Source organism: Ctenopharyngodon idella, chromosome 10 (genome assembly GCF_019924925.1).
Source record: "Ctenopharyngodon idella isolate HZGC_01 chromosome 10, HZGC01, whole genome shotgun sequence".
NCBI lineage: Eukaryota > Metazoa > Chordata > Actinopteri > Cypriniformes > Xenocyprididae > Ctenopharyngodon > Ctenopharyngodon idella.
The window spans coordinates 23384951-23405463 of NC_067229.1; the positions used below are offsets into that span (position 1 = coordinate 23384951).

The 20513-nt window shown below is 37.3% G+C and overlaps 2 protein-coding genes across 4 annotated transcripts in view; both read left to right on the forward strand.

Annotated features, from left to right (window-relative positions):
• The first annotated feature begins 727 nt into the window (after positions 1-727).
• On the forward strand, positions 728-12853 carry gmppb (GDP-mannose pyrophosphorylase B). Its single transcript, XM_051908862.1, has 10 exons — positions 728-938; positions 1514-1710; positions 1816-1896; positions 1994-2042; positions 2124-2266; positions 2533-2691; positions 8574-8652; positions 10190-10317; positions 11233-11415; positions 12241-12853. The coding sequence occupies exons 2-10, from the start codon at positions 1582-1584 to the stop codon at positions 12370-12372; spliced, it is 1083 nt and encodes a 360-aa protein (XP_051764822.1). The 5' UTR covers positions 728-938; positions 1514-1581; the 3' UTR covers positions 12373-12853.
• A 187-nt stretch (positions 12854-13040) lies between these two features.
• lmcd1 (LIM and cysteine-rich domains 1) overlaps positions 13041-20513 on the forward strand; it is a 122494-nt gene continuing 115021 nt past the window's right edge. For 2 of the 3 annotated variants that reach the window (XM_051908864.1, XM_051908866.1), the window contains exons 1-2: positions 13041-13746; positions 18721-18809. In XM_051908864.1, coding sequence (XP_051764824.1) covers positions 13720-13746; positions 18721-18809 — 116 coding nt within the window. In that variant the 5' untranslated portion in view covers positions 13041-13719. Of the gene's footprint in view, positions 13747-13943; positions 14135-18720; positions 18810-20513 lie in introns of those variants that run through there. The other variant, XM_051908865.1, reaches the window with a different exon arrangement.

Here is a 20513-nt window from a genome sequence, read left to right on the forward strand (position 1 = left end):
AAATGAAGATGGATAAAGACACGGATAAAAACAAATATCTAAAGCTACAATGTTTAATATTTACCAGTTTGCCTGGTTTAATGTATTTATTTTAGTATTGTGTCTGTGTTGCGATGACACCTAGTGGCGTAGATGCAACATTATACAAAAGAAACGTTTTCAGTTACCGATGTTATTACAAAAATACGCTATTCGCTGTCAGATATTATTATTATTACATTTGAATACATGATTAAATTAGGGCATCACTGTGCCCTACTCACAAAACTCTTGAAAACTTTACATAATTTAAAACATGGTTGCGTGTAAGCAAAATAAACAATATTGTCCTAAACAAATGTTATATAGGGTAATTTATTTTATAAATAGAGCTGCTTGCCTTTTCTTATGATTTTTTTAAACTTTATTAAATCTTTTTAAACTTTTCTTATGAAATGATTGTTTAGGCTCTTATTCACTTCTGCGCCACGTTGTTATGAAATGATTGGTCCATGAGACCGCTTGTGTCATTTTAATGGGGGAAACCATGGCCAATGTAAACAGTTAATCTAGTATTTTGTTTATAATTAGCTTTATACCGTATGCTGTCATAAAATAAATGATTTTGAAATACTCTTCGATGATTTAAACGATGTTGTCACGTCGTAAAATCTACCGTACTTTACGGCAAACGTCCAGAGATTCCCTCGCAATACTGGTACAGTCCATTGACCCATGACGCCACAGTTCTAGAGCTGTGGCCCCGCCCTCATCATCACTGTACGGAACTCAACTCACTTCACTTCATTACAGAATATTATAGGTCCTTAAACCTGTCAGATAGACACGACATTAAAGATTAAATAGAGTTTATTTGTGGAAGTGAGTTTAAAAGCCATGTTTTGTTGATTATTTGAACGTAATCATCAAATCAGAGCAGCAGGTGAATCGTTTATTGGGTGAGTTTATTATTAAATCAACTGAAACATGAGCTGTACAGTTTTACTGTCTGGTAATTATAATAGTAATAATAATTAGTTAAATTGTATTATTTATATGTTATCATTTTTTAAAAAGATAAATATTAAATGCTTGAAATTAGTTTTTCAGACAATATTGTCATCATTTTGACATGAATGAGTTGCGGTGGCTAGTGAATGAAAAGCATCCAAAAAAGTGTCCAGCATACATGGGAACTCCTTCAGTCCGGTTTAAAAAGCATCCCAGAATGCACCCAGTGGCTTTACTGTTATTCAGAAATGTGGAAAAATAGTAATAATAAAGAAAGAATGACTTGGTGTGTCCAGGCTTGACTGGTTATCAAGATCTTTGTAAAAGATAGAGAAAGATGATTTTCAGGTATTACAGGTGTGCTGTGTGGGTGTGTTCTAATAGGACATATAGGTGTCAAATACTTTACCTTGTGACGTTGCGACTCCGTGTTCACTAGTGTCTGGATGCCTTTGTAAATACTGATAGAAAGAGGACTTATTTATTAAAGCTTCTAGTTCCAAATGTTTCTTGTGTTTCTCAGGTACCGTTCATACATGATTGCACCTGATGCCCATCTGCATTGACTGCTTCCTGCTCTACTGACCCATCATGAAAGCTCTGATTCTTGTTGGTGGCTATGGCACAAGGCTACGGCCGCTCACTCTCACTGTGCCCAAACCATTGGTTGAGTTCTGCAACAAACCCATCCTACTTCATCAGGTGGAGGCTCTAGTCAAGGTAGCTGAGAACACTCTTTTATACAGTCAGATTTAGTTTTTTTCTGAAGTATTACATTTGGATGTACATTCATATAATGTTCATTGTTGGCGTCTTTGTGGTCAGGCTGGAGTCCGTCATGTCATTCTGGCTGTGAGCTACATGTCTGAGCTATTGGAGCGAGAGATGAGAGCTCAGGAGCAAAGGGTATGCTTATTGGGTTTTAATGAACATTCATGTTTTAGATAGCCTGTCATATGTGGAGAATATCAAAGTAATACAATCTTGTTTGTGATTTTGACAGCTCGGAATAAAAATCTCCCTTTCACATGAAAAGGAACCTCTAGGCACTGGTGGGTAAACATTTGCATATCGCTTTGATGGCACAACCCTCAGTCAATGTGAAACTGTAAATCTGTAGCTTTTTTTTTCAGCTGGTCCTCTGGCTTTGGCTCGAGAGCTGCTGACCGACAACGAGGAACCTTTTTTCGTTCTCAATAGCGATGTCATCTGTGATTTCCCCTTTGATGACATGCTGAAGTTCCACCAACAGCATGGCAGAGAGGGCACAATTGTTGTAAGGGATCCGTTTTCTTTTGCAAATTTTGTGAAAAATATGGTCTCACTGTCAGATTTGAATAAGACTCAAACTTATATGAGAAGTTTTAAAGATTCTTTCAAAGTACATTTTTAGATCCAAACGTGATATGTTGTAAATTTCTACCTCTCTGAATTCTTACCTCATACATCCTACATCTTGAAAGGAATATTAAGGAAAAGGACATTACTCACCCGATTCTCTGTTACTCACCAACATTAGCATGTGTTAATCAAATGTTTCAGGTGACAAAAGTGGAAGAACCATCAAAGTATGGCGTAGTTGTTTATGAAGGGGACACTGGACGAATACACCGTTTTGTTGAGAAACCACAAGTGTTTGTCTCCAACAAAATCAATGCTGGGATGTACATCTTCAGTCCTGCCATGCTGAGAAGAATCCAGGTCAGGACTAACTCAAATGCCATCTCACAACACCATTATCATTTTAAATTGGATTTTCAAAAATATTTTTTTTCATTGGTAAAAACTGCAATCAATATATGTACATACTGCTTAAAGTAAATGAAGTAGGGGATGGGTGATATGACCAAATTCTTATTTCACGATATGAAAAATTTATTTCACGATATAGTTATTTTGTGTTATTTTATCTAATTTCTGTTATTAAAAATAGGAAAAAAGAAGCAAATTTCAAACAATAGGACAAATACAATTTAGTTTTTCAGGTACAATCGGTTTATTTAAAGCTGCAGTCTGTAAGTTTACCTCTTTGTCGCCATCTCTGTTCGAAACCTGCAATTGCAGTTATTTGCAGAATTGTCATCTTTACGTGGGTTGTGCATCCGCACAGCTCCTCAGCGCAGATGAATCTAATCTTTTGAGGAGAATGTGTGGCTGTCAGTCACCGCAGTGGTGGATACTGTACATGTACTTCGGAATCACAGATTGTAGTCTTGAAAGTGTGACCAAAATAAGCGTTTTCACTGGAAAATGTCATCTGAACAAGTAACAAATCTGCCACTTTTTTTCTGACCATTACAATAAATCTTGCTACCAATGGTGATTAAATCTAAGGATCACTTAGCTCATATCACATCAAACCGTGCTAATTATTATTATTGTTATACTTTGTTCTCAAATTGTTAATGTTAACAACATCAGTTAACAATACATTAGTGTGTATTAGCATAGATTTCAATTTCTGTACAGTCTAATATCTTTGTCCATTTGTCATACCATACAATCCTCCATCACAATTATAATTTTAATAATGCCAGCTGCTGTGAGAAAAGGCTATAAATGATCCGCCACCTGCAGCATCCTCACATGCGATATAGCCTACTAGCTGGGACTCGTTCTTTATGTAAACAGACGTGATGTAATGACTCAGAGATGAATGGTGGCATGCTCGAATTTCCCACGGAAACCCACCAGTACCACCCGAATTAGAAAACATTATTACAAGCTTACCATTGTGAATTGGGCTAAGGTAAGGAGATAGTTTTGAACACTGGCTGGTTATGTACTTGCTCAAAAATTGATTTTGGATCATTTTTAACAAAACTAAATTATGGACAGCAGCTTTAACATATAGTTTCAATTAATACAGAAATTTAATAATCAAATGTAAAAAATAGTCTTCACTGTATGAATTAAATATAAATGTATTCTTATTAAAGCTAAAAAAAAGTTATTCAGTCAAGAGCAGTAAGTTGCAGTATTTTCTCTTTTGTTTGATTCACATTAATGACACAGAGCAGCAGATAGGTATATTAGACTGCTGTTATTTTAAGACCAAACACAGGTCCAGTTATACAGGATCCATTATACTGATACACATCCGGTTTACACCCAACTGTTTACTTTCACTTGAGACATAACCGGCTGTGTTTGCATGAATATGCCACACAATAGGCATTTTGACATAATTGCTTGTGTATTCGACCATTCAAGCACAATAAGACATGAAAGAGAATTAAATTCGTGATGACATGCTGAGAGACACTGCTTTCTGTGCACGTGCTTACGCTGTGTGTCAGTCCACGCATGCACCGCATTGAGTTCTTTTTCACTGCTTATTGTGCTTAATAACACTTTTTAACATCGAGCACATCCCAAATTCTCGATCGCCTCCTGAGAGAGGCAGCTTTCTGTGCGTGCACTTTGGCAGTGTGCTAGTCAGCAAGAGCACTGCTCTGAATTCTTTTCAGGATATGTTGCACTTAGAACTCTTTTTACCATCAAGCACGTCCCATTCTTTATATTCTCATTCATGCATTTCATCACTCTGATGATTTACATACCGTGATATATACGATATAACAAAATCTCCAACCATAGACATTTTATACCTTGGTAACGATATGTGTTGTCATACCGCCCTAAAATAAAGCATATTTTTAGAACCATAAACTACATTATTTTGCATTCTTGGACAATTTCATGACAATTAGGCACATTTCCCCCTTCACATTTTTATTACCATAATGTGAAAAAATCACATTCTCATTGTACTGCCTTTCATTTATGATGTGCATAAAAATCGTTGAATTGCAGTATTTACTGTAGTACAGTATAAAGTTACTGCAATTTAAGGCTCTAAACATGACATGAAAACATTTAACTATAGTAAAATCCTTTGCTGTTATGGTTGAATACAATCATTGATCATCAGTCAGTAGCAAAGACATTGATGTATAGTGAGATTAAAGTAGTCACAGATCTTTTCCTCCAGATTCTGACATACGTCAGAGTAAAACAAATTATTAAAAAGAAAAAAATGTAGAGAGGGAACTTGCAGTCGATTGTAAGAAAGGAGTGGGGTTTATGTAGATAAATGATATGATACAGTATCTTACAGAAGTGAGTACACTCCTCACATTTTTGTAAATATTTTATTATATCTTTTCATGTGACCACACTGAAGAAATGACACTTTGCTACAATGTAAAGTAGTGAGTGTACAGCTTGTATAACAGTGTAAATTTGCTGTCCCCTCAAAATAACTCAACACACAGCCATTAATGTCTAAACCGCTGGCCACAAAAGTGAGTACACCCCTAAGTAAAAATGTCCAAATTGGGCCCAATTAGCCTTTTTCTCTCCCCGGTGTCATGTGACTCGTTAGTTTTACAAGGTCTCAGGTGTGAATGGGGAGCAGGTGTGTTAAATTTGGTGTTATCGCTCTCACTCTCTCATACTGGTCACTGGAAGTTCAACATGGCACCTAATGGCAAAGAACTCTCGGAGGATCTGAAAAAACGAATTGTTGCTCCACATAAAGATGGCGTAGGCTATCAGAAGTTTGCCAAGACCCTGAAACTGAGCTGCAGCATGGTGGCCAAGACCATACAGCGGTTTAACAGGACAGGTTCCACTCAGAACAGGCCTCGCCATGGTCGACCAAAGAAGTCGAGTGCATGTGCTCAGCGTCATATCCAGAGGTTGTGTTTGGGAAATAGACGTATGAGTGCTGCCAGCATTGCTGCAGAGGTTGAAGGGGTGGGGGGTCAGCCTGTCAGTGCTCAGACCATACGCCGCACACTGCATCAAATTGGTCTGCATGGCTGTCGTCCCAAAAGGAAGCCTCTTCTAAAGATGATGCACAAGAAAGCCCGCAAACAGTTTGCTGAAGACAAGCACACTAAGGACATGGATTACTGGAACCATGTCCTGTGGTCTGATGAGACCAAGATAAACTTATTTGGTTCAGATGGTACCAAGCGTGTGTGGCGGCAACCGGGTGAGGAGTACAAAGACAAGTGTGTCTTGCCTACAGTCAAGCTTGGCGGTGGGAGTGTCATGGTCTGGGGCTGCATGAGTGCTGCTGGCACTGGGGAGCTACACTTCATTGAGGGAACCATGAATGCCAACATGTACTGTGACATACTGAAGAAGAGCGTGATCTCCTCCCTTCGGAGACTTGGCCGCAGGGCAGTATTCCAACATGATAACGATCCCAAACACACCTCCAAGACGACCACTGCCTTGCTAAAGAAGCTGAGGGTACCTAAACCCTATTGAGCATCTGTGGGGCATCCTCAAATGGAAGGTGGAGGAGTGCAAGGTCTCTAACATCCACCAGCTCCGTGATGTCGTCATGGAGGAGTGGACTTCAGTGGCAACCTGTGAAGCTCTGGTGAACTCCATGCCCAAGAGGGTTAAGGCAGTTACACTTTGGGCCCAATTTGGACATTTTCACATAGGGGTGTACTCACTTTTGTAGCCAGCGGTTTAGACATTAATGACTGTGTGTTGAGTTATTTTGAGGGGACAGCAAATTTACACTGTTATACAAGCTGTACACTCACTACTTTACATTGTAGCAAAGTGTCATTTCTTCAGTGCTGTCACATGAAAAGATATAATAAAATATTTACAAAAATGTGAGGGGTGTACTCACTTCTGTGAGATACTGTATGTCACCAGAAGATCAAGATATGATTTTAATGAAAAAATTGCAAGGTCAAAAAAGGTTTCAAATGAAACGCATACATGGATAAGATCAATAACATGCGTTTAAGAAATAGATAGGGTGAGTTTCCATTAAACACTGTGTAAAGACATCTAAATGCCATTTCAGATGCAGCTTTTGTGCCAGTTCTGCAGTGCAAAAATGGATTTTGTTGATACTGATTTTATCATAGCCTTAATTTGATTAACTGTAAGGATTTGATATAAAGGTTAGAAAAACGTTGCCCTTATAAAGGTAAAAATGCCCCATCAATTTAAGGGGGCAAATATCCCCCCTTAATGGAAAAGTTAACTTCAATCACTGCTGTGAACTGACCATCGCACAGAATATGAGAAATATGGAAAGCTTTGGGATTAAGATGTTCACGACAGAAAACCAGCAAAATATCATCTAATTATCGACAATATCAAGATATAATTTTTCGTCAAGACATGTATTTTAAAATATTACCCTGTAATTTCCAGGGTTTAATAGCACGAAAATCACATCATAACTAGTTGAACATTGTATTTGACAATTAAATTTGGTGTTTTAAAGGTGCTGTAAACCAGGCTAGATGTTCAGATTTAGCCACTGAATTAGCTCTCGGCTCCCTTCAGCAATGAAGAGCCTTATCTGATGTATCGTCTTTACATGAATGCGTTGGCAGAATCTTTTATCCAAAATGACATACGCCGCATTCAAGGTTTTTTTTATTTTTTATTTTTTTATTCATGCATTCCCTGGGAATCAAACCCATGACCGTTGCTAGCACCATGTTCTGTTGTTTGAGCTAAAGAAACATGACATTAAAACACTTTACATGAAACGCTTCAAAAAGGCTCGTAAGTATAGCTTTTAATGTGGGTCGGTTGCTGTCTCCGGTACTGACCAAGCATTTGTGCAGTTTGATGTGATGGAGAAATGCTGTCCCCAGCACATAACTTTCTATATTCTTTATAAATCAATCCATCCATTCTCAGAACTGCTTGTCCTCTATAGGTTCTGTAGGCGGGGATGCTGGAGCTTTTCCCAGTGTCTCGAGCCATAGGCAGGGAAACACCCTGAATGGTTGGCATTCCATCGCAGGGCATAAGGGCAATAAAGTAGAAAAATAAGTTTTTGATCAAAAATGTTGTTGAATGTCAAATTTATGCAAGAAATTAAATTTTGTAGCCGTAATAAGGTAGCTAGCTAGCTAACTAACCAGCATACAATCTTGACATATAGGAAAAAGGTTCTAAAACATGCATCTTCTACAATATTAAGTATTTGGGTAATTAGTAGTTTTAAGAGTAATTTAAAAATGAATTGTTGATCCTGAAAATCTCCAATAGGTGTGTGAGATTGATTCAGCCCATGTCATCAAAATCTTACTTCAAAGTTGGCAGTCCTATTATTTTCCTCTATTCCTTTTTAGAAGTGTGACTGTGTTAAGCCATTGTTGACAAATGAGAAATCGTGAATATTTCACACTTCTCAAGTTCATCTACCATACATCAATATAGTTCAAACAGTAGAGCATGTGCCAGCAAAGCTAAGAACATGAGTTTGATTCCCAGGGAATGCATGAACATGAAAAAATGTATACCTTGAATGCAGTATAAGTTGCTTTCAATGCATCTGCCATATGCATAAATCTAAATGTAAATGTAGATAGACATCTGATTGGCTAAACAAAGAGTATCAAGGTGGCTAGTTTTTATTGTACTATTTCCAGAAACTAGGACTGTTACAGAGATTGGCACAATATCTCAGGTCATTTATGCCAGTAATATATATCAGGGAGTAGGATTATTTTCTGCATACCTTAACAAGAAAAAAAGTTTTATGAAAGTTTTTCAACATTTTCCTGTATTTTGTACTTCAGTTGCGACCCACTTCCATTGAGAAGGAAATATTTCCTGTCATGGCAGAGGAGGGACACCTTTATGCCATGGAGCTGCAAGGTAAAGGATCACACATCTTTCACCTGACATATGCTTAATTAGAGCAATTTCCAGTGCAAGCATATATTGATATATTTAACACCATATTGCTCAGGTCCTTTGCTTATGTGTTCATTCATATAATTCCTTTACAGTTCATCTAAATAATCAGATGGGCCTTTCACACTTAAAATGGTTAAAATTGTTACCCTCAGCCCATTTAAATCCTGCATTAACACAATCCCTGGTTATCTTTTTCCATGCTTCACATTGTTCAGTCTTAACCCTAGGTTAGGAATTACAGTATAGAAATATAGTTATCGTCCTTGGTGTGAATATGCCATTAATCTTGGGCGTTCAGGTTTCAAGGTTTCACTTGGCATTTGTATGGCCTGGGCTAACATTCTTATTTGCATATTTGCCTTTTCAGTATCATTGATTGGATGAATACAGAACACAACGACTTGTGCGTCAGTTGGGCGTATTATATATCGCTGACTGTACCATCCAGTTCAAAGTGATTTCCTTAAGCCCTTTTTCTTACTTTGGAGGTTCTTGGAGGTTGTGCATGGGGCGCCAATAATCCTCTCAGGAGTTCTTACTGTCCGTTGTAGTTTCCTTCTGTCTGATTTGGTGCCTGAACCAAACCAGCCAGTTATATTTGAACACAGGACAGACTCACTGACGACTGAGTAGAGCTGTGTCAGCAGCTCCTGTGACAGGTTGAACTTCAGCTGAACCATGGTTTATCGTTATTAAATGGCAAAATTGTCATAGTAGGGATGCATATATTCTCACAGAAACTGATTGTTATAATATCTATAAGCTCATCCAGATTGGTGTCTGCAGCTTTAAAAACACTCCAATCAGTGCATTTGAAGCAGGCTTGTAGTTGAGGCTTGAAGCAAGCCTCTGCTTCATTAAGTCCATCTTTTTACAGTCCTTATTACAGGTTTAGCTGATTTCAGTTTCTGCTTGTAGGTCAGTAAAGATGAACTACAGTGGTCAGAGAGCCCCAAAGCTGCATGTGGGACAGAGTGATATGCATCCTTCAGGCCCTACGCCATGGACATCCCTGTGCCCCCCTTCCGGACCGAGTCCGTACATGCTTTCATTTTGGTCACTGGCCCCCCCGAGACATTTAAATGCCAGGGTTGTTAAATCTGTACACCAACTTTCCTTTGTTAAAACTCAGTTTCATTTATTTTCATATATGTTAAAAAACACAATTCTCTGCCTGATCGCCTCTTGTTTTCCCCTTTAACTCCGCGATGCGATCCGCTCTGAACAGCTGGAAGCCCGGCAGATGTAGCACATTGTCTGGAATGGCTTCACTCAGCCAGGTTTCAGTGAAACCTGCACAATGCAGCAGAGTTTGAAAAGTCCTTATTTATGCAGTTGAGGAGCAGACTTTCATCCATTTTGTTATCAGAGATTCGGTAGTTCGGAAGCTAGTTCAGAGTTTATAGAGCTTAACCAGCTTAACCCCACACCGGGGCAGCCATCAGTGGTGCCAAAACTGTTTTTTTGCTAACTAAGTTAATTGTCTGTGCACCAGGTTTCTGGATGGACATTGGCCAGCCCAAAGACTTCCTGACAGGCATGTGCATGTACCTGCAGTACGTACGGCAGCAGGCTCCTGAGAGGCTCCGCACTGGTCCGGGATTCCTTGGAAATGTTCTTGTGGTGTGACATATTTTTTATTGTCCTCTGTCTCCTTATATCAACATGCATTAAGTGGAGATTTACTTCTTGTTTAGTCTGACATGTTGATATTAATTATGTAGTCTGTGTCCACAAGGTAGTAGTAACAGAAAATAATCTCACTTTACACACTCATAATATTTTGGAGCATCCATTTAATGCAAGTCAGTTCACTTGACATCCATATTCATAACACGCCCTGGCAGCTTTTCTCAGCAAGTAGAGTTTCTATTTACTTTATGGGGGAAGACAGAAATCTACTTAACTGTTTGTCAAAATTATGTTTTAATAACATTTTAAATCAGGAATAAACTCGGACAACAGTGTCTGGTAACATAATAACAGTATAATTTTTGAGGCTTTTGAGACTTTCAAAATAATGGAAAGGGAATGGTATGCTCTATATATATATATATATATATAAAGCTCTGTGCAGGGAAATTCAAAAATTAAAAATTCTTCTTGAATCTTTTTGTTAGTATGGATTAAATGAAGGACAGAGGACATTTATTCCAGTAAAAAAAAATTCAGTCTGGATTTTCAGGAAATATTGTCACGTTGGAGATCCATAACGAGACACAATATGTGTCCAATGAAGTAACAAAATGAATTTAGGGACAGTTGTAACTGCCTTCAGTTGGTCATATATATTCTCTTTTTAAAAAATGGAAAATGTTTAAAGCAACAAAGTATATTGTGCTTTTAAGTATATTGTAAGCCAGGGGTGTCCAAACCTGCCACTGTCCTGCAGAGTTCAGCTCCAACCCCAATTAAACACACCTGAACCAGCTAATAAAGGTCTTACTGGGCATACTAGAAACTTCCAGGCAGGTACTTTGAGCAGAATATGGTACATGTACTAAAAATGTATGACATATGCCATTAACCTCAACCCAGGACCCAACGGCAGTGATCGGGGAAAACTGTACCATTGGGCCTAATGTAACGATCGGAGCTGGGGTCGTTCTGGAGGACGGGGTGAGAGTAAAGCGCTGTACCATTCTGAAGGGGGCGCACATACGCTCCCATTCCTGGCTGGAGTCATGCATTGTGGGCTGGAGCTCATCAGTGGGGCAGTGGGTGAGTTTCACAGTTTCACCAATAGAGCTCAATAGTGAGCACCCAACTTTTCATCAGCCTTGGTTTTGGAAATATTTTGCCCATTCATTTTCTCCATAGCACTGTCAAAGGAATCCTTCTATAAAGAACTTTAAGCCAAGAACCAAGCAAACTACTGTAGCTCCAAGATGAATAACAATATTAAAGACTTTCATTCAAAGCACAAAAGAAAAACCAAGTCATCTTTATTTCTATAGCACTTTATACAATACAGATTGTTTCAAAGCAGCTTTACAGTGATAAACAGGAAAATATTGATTCATTAATGCAGAGTTCAATTCTGCTGTAAAGCAGCTCTAAAAAGACAATAGTATCATTGTTCAGCTGAAGTCAGTTCAATGGTAATTCAGTTTGGTTCAATAACTGTGTAAAGTTCATCACTATGAAATTAGTTCAATTCAGCTTTAAAGAAGCTCCACAAGAAACAGTGATGTCATCATCTAGCTCAGTTCAGTTCATCCAATAGTGTCAGTGTCATCAAATCAGTAATAATGTTGAATATTATTGATTTGAATGCTCATATCATGAAGCATTGTGAATGATGTAATGGAAAAAAAAGAATGAGGGAACCAGTATAAAACTATAGTCTATAAGCAATTCATTTTAAGGATAAAATATGTATTGTAAAAATATTAGAATAAACAAAAACATCAGTGCTTGCAGAGAGCTTTATGGGAATGGGTGGTTATTACTGAGCTGTTTTAAACCCTACTCTAGTTCTCTATACTCTCTTGTGGCTTGTACAGTAAGTAGATTTTTTTGTGTGTGTGCAATTGTGTTGGTCAGGTGCGGATGGAGAACGTTACCGTTCTGGGCGAGGATGTGATTGTGAACGATGAACTCTACATCAACGGTGCCAATGTTCTGCCTCATAAATCCATCATAGACTCTGTTCCTGAACCGCGAATCATCATGTGAAAAAACCTTTCATGCCCCTCACGAAGTGCCCGAGTGTGTTTGAAAGGTTAACACTGGATGACAGAGCGAATCGGCTGCTGTGCTTAATGAACATGTTATGGGAAAGGTGTTATTTGTGGAGTATCTGAAATATGCAGTTACTGATTGTAGTGTTTCTACAGGTAAATTACATCTGTAGTAGATGCTCTCCAACTAAAATGCTGCATCACACATTTCTGACCCGTAAAGTGCTATTTTATTATCCTCTGCATTGTGTTCTCTATTACTGACAGTAAGACCAGGACTCACCTTTGTTTGGTACAATTTGTTGATTTTGAGACACCATTAGGCTGTCTAGTAAGTATGATTGTATTCTTTTTCATTGTTTTGTTTTTTTTGTTTGTTTGTTTTTTTTTTTTCGTTTATAAACGGAGCCATGTAATGCTTTCTGGATAAAACTTGGTGCCTGTATAAAGAATAAAAAGTATGTTTATGTATCATATGATGCAGTAGCTGATGACTGTAAAGACTTTCACACCTGTAGTATGTACTACATTATACAAACCATATTTTATTCATTACTCTGAACTGCAGAACACTGCAGAAATTTGATGGACATATATATATATATATATATATATATATATATATTATATATATATATAAACCCATGAAACATCTTTTTGGCATTTTCTTTTGAGCTGTTTTGTACTTGAAAGCAATTTAAACCATTTTAACTTTTAAATGTTTGTAGTTGCATGATTCATGCACAATTTTGTTTTTTCTTTTTTTAATTACAGAAATGTAGATGAAACCACATGGAATCGATGGAAATGTCTTTTTGATTTCATTCTGCAGGCACATCCCAGGCATTAAAAAACAAGTGGAAATCATTAAAGCACTGAGTTTAAACTATTATAAGAAATTCTTTACTATTAAGTTGTGAAATATCAAAAAAAAAAAAAAAAAACCCTCCAGTATACGGTAATTCATAATTTAAATAATATATTTTAAATAAAAACATTGATGTGTATGTGCACATCAAAGTTTACAAAAAGTTGTTATTCTTATAAATGGATACCCTCGTTTGCCTCCTTGGCTGTTTCTATAATTAAATGCAGTGTTTGGAGGAAACACTGAAATGCGAGACTTAGTGTTAATCTCACATTCACGAGTGATGTAATGTCTCATTCCTGCACGAGAGACCACGGGCATTTCTAGTATTTTTAAGCGGTCAGTCAGGCAGAGGACGCGTCGTGGGATCTCAAATAAATATGAAGCACACATTTCGATCTCCTCACTACACACCGAACTACTGACTTCAATTCTACACAACGTCAGGCAATGGACTTCCCTTTCTAACGCAGAATGGATATGTTTGCGAGTGATCAGAAGGTAAGTGATTCTAATGGATTTAATATGAAATTCTCTTGTTGAGTTTATTACAGTTGCTACAATGGATACTGTGCAACGATAATCACCGCCTTGCTAGTGAGATACGCTTTTATGCAACAGCTCTATAAACAAAAAGTTAAGAGTAACATTTTAAATATAATATAGTTACTTTAGTCCAATCTCACATTCACGGATGATGTAATGTCTCATTCCTGCTCGAAGGAAACGGCCAGTGAGTCGGTCAAACACGTTTCCAGCTCAATATCATCAGCAGACACAGCGACACACACCACAGCAAACACTGACTGAACTCAGCTCTACTCGACAGAACTTTAGTAAATAGACTTACTTTTCTACCAGAATGGATATGATCGCTAGTGATCAGAAGGTAAGTTATCTGACCTCATTCTCAAAAAATTCAACTCAACTCGTGAATGTGCGTTGAGGTTTTAACTGTACAAAATGTTTATTTTCATTGATGAATTCACCATTGTTGTATTGCTAATACCACATTTAAAACTTGAGCTTTCTGTTTTGATCTTTTTAAAGTGAAAAGAAAAGCGTTAAGCGTTTGCGCAGTAATTATGTTTGTTTTGGCCTCCATACACTGACAAATTGTCAAACGGGTGGAGGCTTTTTTTTTCTTCTTTTTTTCTTTTTTTTGATTCCTGTGTACAGCAATAAGAAAACAAAAAGTACGCCGTTTGTCAAGTTTACATAAGATTTCATTTACACGTAGTTTGGCATTAGGAGCTATAAACGTCCCGTTTTTGGAATTCATTTTGCCCCAAAAAGGGGAGACCTTGCTAAAACGAGACGGCTGGCAACCATGGATTTGAGGTCCAAGATCAACTAGGAATGATTAAGCATGACACATTCTAACTAGTGCCATGTCTCAAGATAAAGGTAAAAGTAAAGATTCCTCTCTCTCTCTCTCTCTCTCTCTCTCTCTCTCTCTCTCCCACTTAAACTTGTTAAACTTGAATTTTGGGCATCACTGCTTTGAATAAGGTGTGGGAGTGGGGTTAGGATCAGGTAATTGTGTAGTGGCCTTAACAAGTCAAAATTTGGCAGGGAGTCGGCACAACACCTGTTGGCTCGAGGTCCTTTGCCAATCCTGGGGCCAGTTGCATAAACTTAACTACTATATTAAGACTGTGTTTTAAAAACTAGTTTGACCAACTTGCAGTTATTTTTGTTTTGTTTTTGTGCACAAAAGTATTATTGTCGCTTCATAATATTAAGGTTGAACCACTGCAGTCACGTCGACTTTTTTAACAATGTCTTAAGTACCTTTGTGGATCCTTGAAAGTGGTGGTTATATTGCTGTCTATGGACGAGTCACATACCTCTCGGATTTCATCAAAAATATCTTAATTTGTGTTCCGAAGATGAATGAAGGTCTTAAAGGTGTGGAACGACATGAGGGTGAGTAATTAATGACAGAATTTTCATTTTTGGGTGAACTAACCCTTTAATGCGCCTCCACTTGACCATTTCAGTGTATTTTGGCAGTCAGACAGGTATGTTCAATGTAGTTTTTTGATTGAGGAAAACAAGATACATTTCTAATTTCAAAATTTGTTCTTCCGATATTCCTCTTTAAAAGAAAAAAGTATCAGCTGTATGCAAAGTGACCTACTGAAAATGTGTACAATTGAACAATTTACAGATGGAGCTACATTGAGAACCTCCATATCTCTGGAATTGAACCATATACAGTAGGGCTTTAAAAATGAAGATTCTAAAAGAAATGTTTGTTAAGAGCCAGAATTTAAAAGAATATTAGGATATACGTATGTAATACTTATTAAGTTACAGGCACGCATATTTTGGGGGAAAAAACACAAAATATATTGCATGTATATTACAGTTTATTGCAAATTTCTGCTTGACCTGCACTTCACAAGAACACAACATTGTTTCTGCAAAGACTTTTGGTATGTTGCCTTCAACAACACCTGATATGTTTACGTTTTATTTGCCACGCGAAAGTGACACAAGCAAAAAAGTTAGTGTAGCTTCTACTCTTTAAAAAGGGTATCTTGACTGTAGTTTAACTATTTTGAAACCGTTTACCAAGATACAAACTAGTCATTATTCAATGATCTGTAGCTTCACCAACACTAGTGAACAGAACTTAAGTGACCAATGCAATCAAAAGCATGAGACAGGGAGAGTGCACTGTGTAAAATCTGTGTAGCCTCTGTTTGGGTGACAATATATCCTCTTTTTCCCTGACTTGTCCTTTTTTCAGACCTTAAAAAGCCATTCGGCTGGGATTTTCTAAAATGTCCAGGATTTGGCTTTGTTTCGATATTGACGTGCTCTCTACAATACTCATACATTCTATGTACGTGTATTTGCATTGCTTTGACTGTTCTCTGTTGATCTCGCCTTCTCACAATTGACCCTTCGCAAAGACCCACTCCCCTTAGTTACTGTTGCTACGTCCAATAAGCAATGATGCTCTCACGCCACACATCATGTTCTCACGTAGTGAAAAATACATCATGAAGCAAAGAGGACACTGACAACACGCCGACAGACAAGACAGAGCAGGTTACTTTTGGTAGAAAACAAAGTCTCAGCTTTCAAATTTTGTCATTTTTTCAGAAATTCAAACAATAAATACAATTTTGTGTCTCTTTAATATGTCACGACAGATCGCTGTAGTACCTCAGTTCAAGTGACACGTGAACTGATCATCTCTTCCTACTAGATATAGCACAAAATAAACAATAGTGGCGGCTATATACTCGCTGCTTCACCCTCACAATTGGAGTAGAAGGTGGCCTCCTGTAACAAAATCTTGATTTTGTGTTTGGGGTCTCGGGTTTTCATGCTTAAATGTTCAATAAACATATTTTTATATATATATATATATATATTGCCGCTCCTCTCTTCCCAGTCTCTGTTTAGTTTCTGTTTCTATGAAGCCCCTCCTTCTGCACGCCTTCCGAATGTGCTCTGATTGGTCGGCTGGACCAGTGTGTTGTGATTGGTCAATCTCTTCGAACATCTTTTTGAAATTTCATGCCCCTTACCAACTGCAAGTTTCAGCTTTAGAGGTGTAAACACTTAATGCGTTAACTAAAGTTAAAAGGGTCATATAATGCCACTTTTGCAAGATGTAAAATAAGTCTCTGATGTCCCCAGAGTGTGTATGTGAAGTTTTAGCTCAAAATACCCCACAGACAATTTTTTATAGCATGTTAAATTTGTCACTTTTTGAGGGTGAGCAAAAAATGCTCCATTTTTGTGTGTCCCTTTAAATGCAAATGAGCTGCTGCTCTCAAGAAGAGGGCGGAGTTACAAGAGCTCTTGTTAGCAGCTCCGATTACCTCACACAGACTCACTGAAAATGTCAGAAACTGTTCAGCCTTTTATGTTCAAACCAGAGTCGGACAATGATGGAGAGACTCAAGAAGAAGATATGGTCATCTAAAACCAAAATAGTTTAAACTTCTGGAATCCATGTTTCTTATGTGTATCTGTGAGAGAAAAAACACCAATCAATGCGATTTCAAGACTGTATGTGAAGCAAGACTGATCAGTTTATTTACCTTTTAAGAGAGTTTGTGAGGTTTTGATTGGTGTAACAGTCATATCTCACAACACATCTTCAAACATATCTGCCATTTACAGAAAGTTTTAAAGGGGTTTAACACCATGGTTGCATGTATTGTTATGGTCTGTTTATCTCTGTGTGCTGTTATTTTTGTCATATTAAGCTCTGTGATGAAAGATAAGCCATCTGTATCGAGTGAGAATTGAGGTCGACAGCTTGTTATTATGTATTGTGTTTCAAGCTACTGATAAATGATTTGAAGTGAATGCATGTGGTGTTTGTCATCACCTGTGTCCATCTGATCAGTGTGTCTTACACTGCTTATTTCTCAACAACCCTCACATCCGTCACCCTTTTATTTATGCAATCACTATAAAAATGCCATTTTACTGTATTACAGTAAAAAATAGTGTAATAGTGTTTTTTTTTTAAATCTGCATAAAGCACTTTTTTGTATTTACTGTAAGTAGTAAGAATTTGTTCTTGACATGTTCTTGAACAGTTTTATATGATTCACCCAGAAAGGTGCCCAAATTATTCATACTTTTCACCATCAGACAGAGATTTGTATATTGTCTTTTTTTCACTTATTATTTGATTATTTCATCTTTTTACTTATTTATTTTTATTTGTTAGTTGGCTAGCTAGTTTGCTAAATAAATGAATCGGTAGTCTTTATTTAATGTTGTGTGAGTAATGCAATACGCTAATTGTGACAAAATTAATATGGTTTACAAGCATTAGCTTCACTGAATACAGTGGATAAAAAAGTCTACACACCCCTGGTTAAAGCTGACTTTGATGTAAAAAATTAAACAAAGATAAATCAGAACTTTTGCATTTGTAATGTAAAAATTACAACCTATGCAAACCAAAGTGACATTTCAGAGAAGAAAAAAAAGTGAAATAACTAACTGCATCTTGACTTGGGAATATTTTCCCACTCTTCTTTGCAAAAATCTTCCAGATCAGTTAAATTGCAAGGGCATCTCCCTCACAGATTTTCCAAAGGATTCAGTTCTGGGCTCTGGCTGGACCGTTCAACATGAATCTTTTTCAGTTGAAGCCATTGTTTTGTTGATTTAGATGTGTTTTGGATCATTATGTTTCCATCCACTTACTTTTATGCACATTTTGGGATATCGCATAAAAAAAGCTGGATGGAATCACCAAGAATCACATAAATTCTAAAAATGCACACAAAAAATGTATCTACTCAACTGAGTCGGATAATTTTTTTTATCCGATACGAAAACTTGCGATGGGAACACTTTTACTGAATAAATTCCTTGATGCAGTGACTAAAGTAATTTCCTCTACTGCTATTCTGTGAATACTTTATACTTTTCCTCTTACCTCTCTCTTTTTCCTTTTTTTTTTCTTTTTTTTTTTTTTTCTCCCAGATGTTGGTGGGGCCACTGCCAGCAGGAAAGGGTGCAGCATGTCTGACATGTAAAGGGATCTGCTCTGGATTCCAGCCACATTCCTGGAGGTAATTTATTCTCTTGACTAAAGATGAAAAAAGAGAGGAAAGGGCTTCCACGCCTGCCTCATTTATCTGGATGTGTATGTGGAATACTGGATTAACTGTATGTGTGTGCGAATTGTGAGTGTTTCTGTCTGAATTTCCATAGGCTCCATGTTTTCAGAGTGTCACGACTGACATCAAGCTTTGGTGTTTGCTATATTAATCTGTCTATATTAATTATATGATAATTATTCAATACTTTGAATATGAAATAAACCCTAATGATAGCTCTGCAGTTAAGCCATTTGTAGGACTTTCCTGAGGCCTGTACCAGTGACTAGCTGAATAAAACCATGGTTACAGGAGTGGTTTTGATTTGACAAAACCAAACCAGATTACTACTACACTGCTACTACTAGATTTTCTCTGTCAACTCAACATTTAGATTTTCATCAAAGAGCTTCATCACATGACCTCCATCGCCCAATAGGATTGACGTGATTTCACACGTGCTCAGACACTGGCACACACTGAAGCCGTTCCCATAGCGTCAAAGTTATGATGCAGCGTTGAGTTCCCTCAATAAGGGAACATTCAATATATGCAAAGAGTCAATATTTACAGCGTTGACCCTTCTTCTTCATAACCTCTGCAATTCTCATAGGCATGCTGGATATCAGCTTTTGGGCCAAATCCTGACTGATGGTGATCCATTCTTGCCTTATTAGCACTCAGAGTTGATCTGAATTTGTGAGCTTCTCCTTGTCCACTCAACTTTTTAGGATTGACCACAGGTTCTCTATGGGATTAAGATCCGGGGAGTTAGTCTTGGCCTCATTGTGCGTGCAGATGCTTCACACCCACTGCTGCCAGTAGTGAACAAGCTCTGCACTCGTGGTGACATGATTCTCTAGCAACTCCTCAGGAGGAGACAGTCCTAGCGCTTACTGGACACTCTGGGACGTCTTGAAGCCTTCTTCACTGCAGTTGAATCGCTGTCCTTGAAGTTTGATAATCCAGTAAATAGCTCTTTCAGGTGCTCAATAGTCTTTGCAGCAATCTGTACATTTGATTACTTTATATGATTTATGTTTATATTTATTTGTTTATGCAATTTCTTATTTATAGTGCTTGAAGTTTTTCAGTTAGGTCTATTCAATTTGTTCTATTGTACTGTGTCGTTAAATACCAACAAATGTTCTTTTTTTTCATAAGAAGGGTTTTATTTTTTGTGCAAATTGCTGCATAAACAACAGAATAACAGAATATGAAAATTCACATCTCATCACATCACCACGCACATGCAGCGCTGCTGTGAATGGAAAAAAACAGACAGAATAAAATAAATAAGTCTACATGAAGTATATTTCACTTAAATAATAATAATAATACATTTTATTTGTAATGTGCCTTTCTCAAACTCAAAGCACTACAACATGTACAAAACAAAATAACAAATCAAACAAAACAGAAATACATATCAAAAAATATAATACAGTAATAAGTAATAAATTATAAATGAAAAGCTTGACTAAAAAGATGTGTCTCAAGAAGTTTCTTAAAACAATCCAAAGATGTAGCATTTCTAATAGATGCAGGTAATGTGTTCCATAACTTTAGTTTTTAATTTATAACGAAGCTGACACAGAGAGACAGAGAGGCAGCAGTGTGGAGAAAGCGAGAGGGTATGGATGGAATAACCAAATCACAAATGTAAACTGGAGCCAA

Coding starts and splice junctions, on each gene's coding strand:
- gmppb (XM_051908862.1), top strand. CDS start 1,582: ATGAAAGCTCTGATTCTTGTTGGTGGCTATGGCACAAGGCTACGGCCG. Junction 1,897..1,993: donor TGAGAGCTCAGGAGCAAAGG/GTATGCTTATTG, acceptor TGATTTTGACAG/CTCGGAATAAAAATCTCCCT. Junction 2,692..8,573: donor CCATGCTGAGAAGAATCCAG/GTCAGGACTAAC, acceptor TTTGTACTTCAG/TTGCGACCCACTTCCATTGA.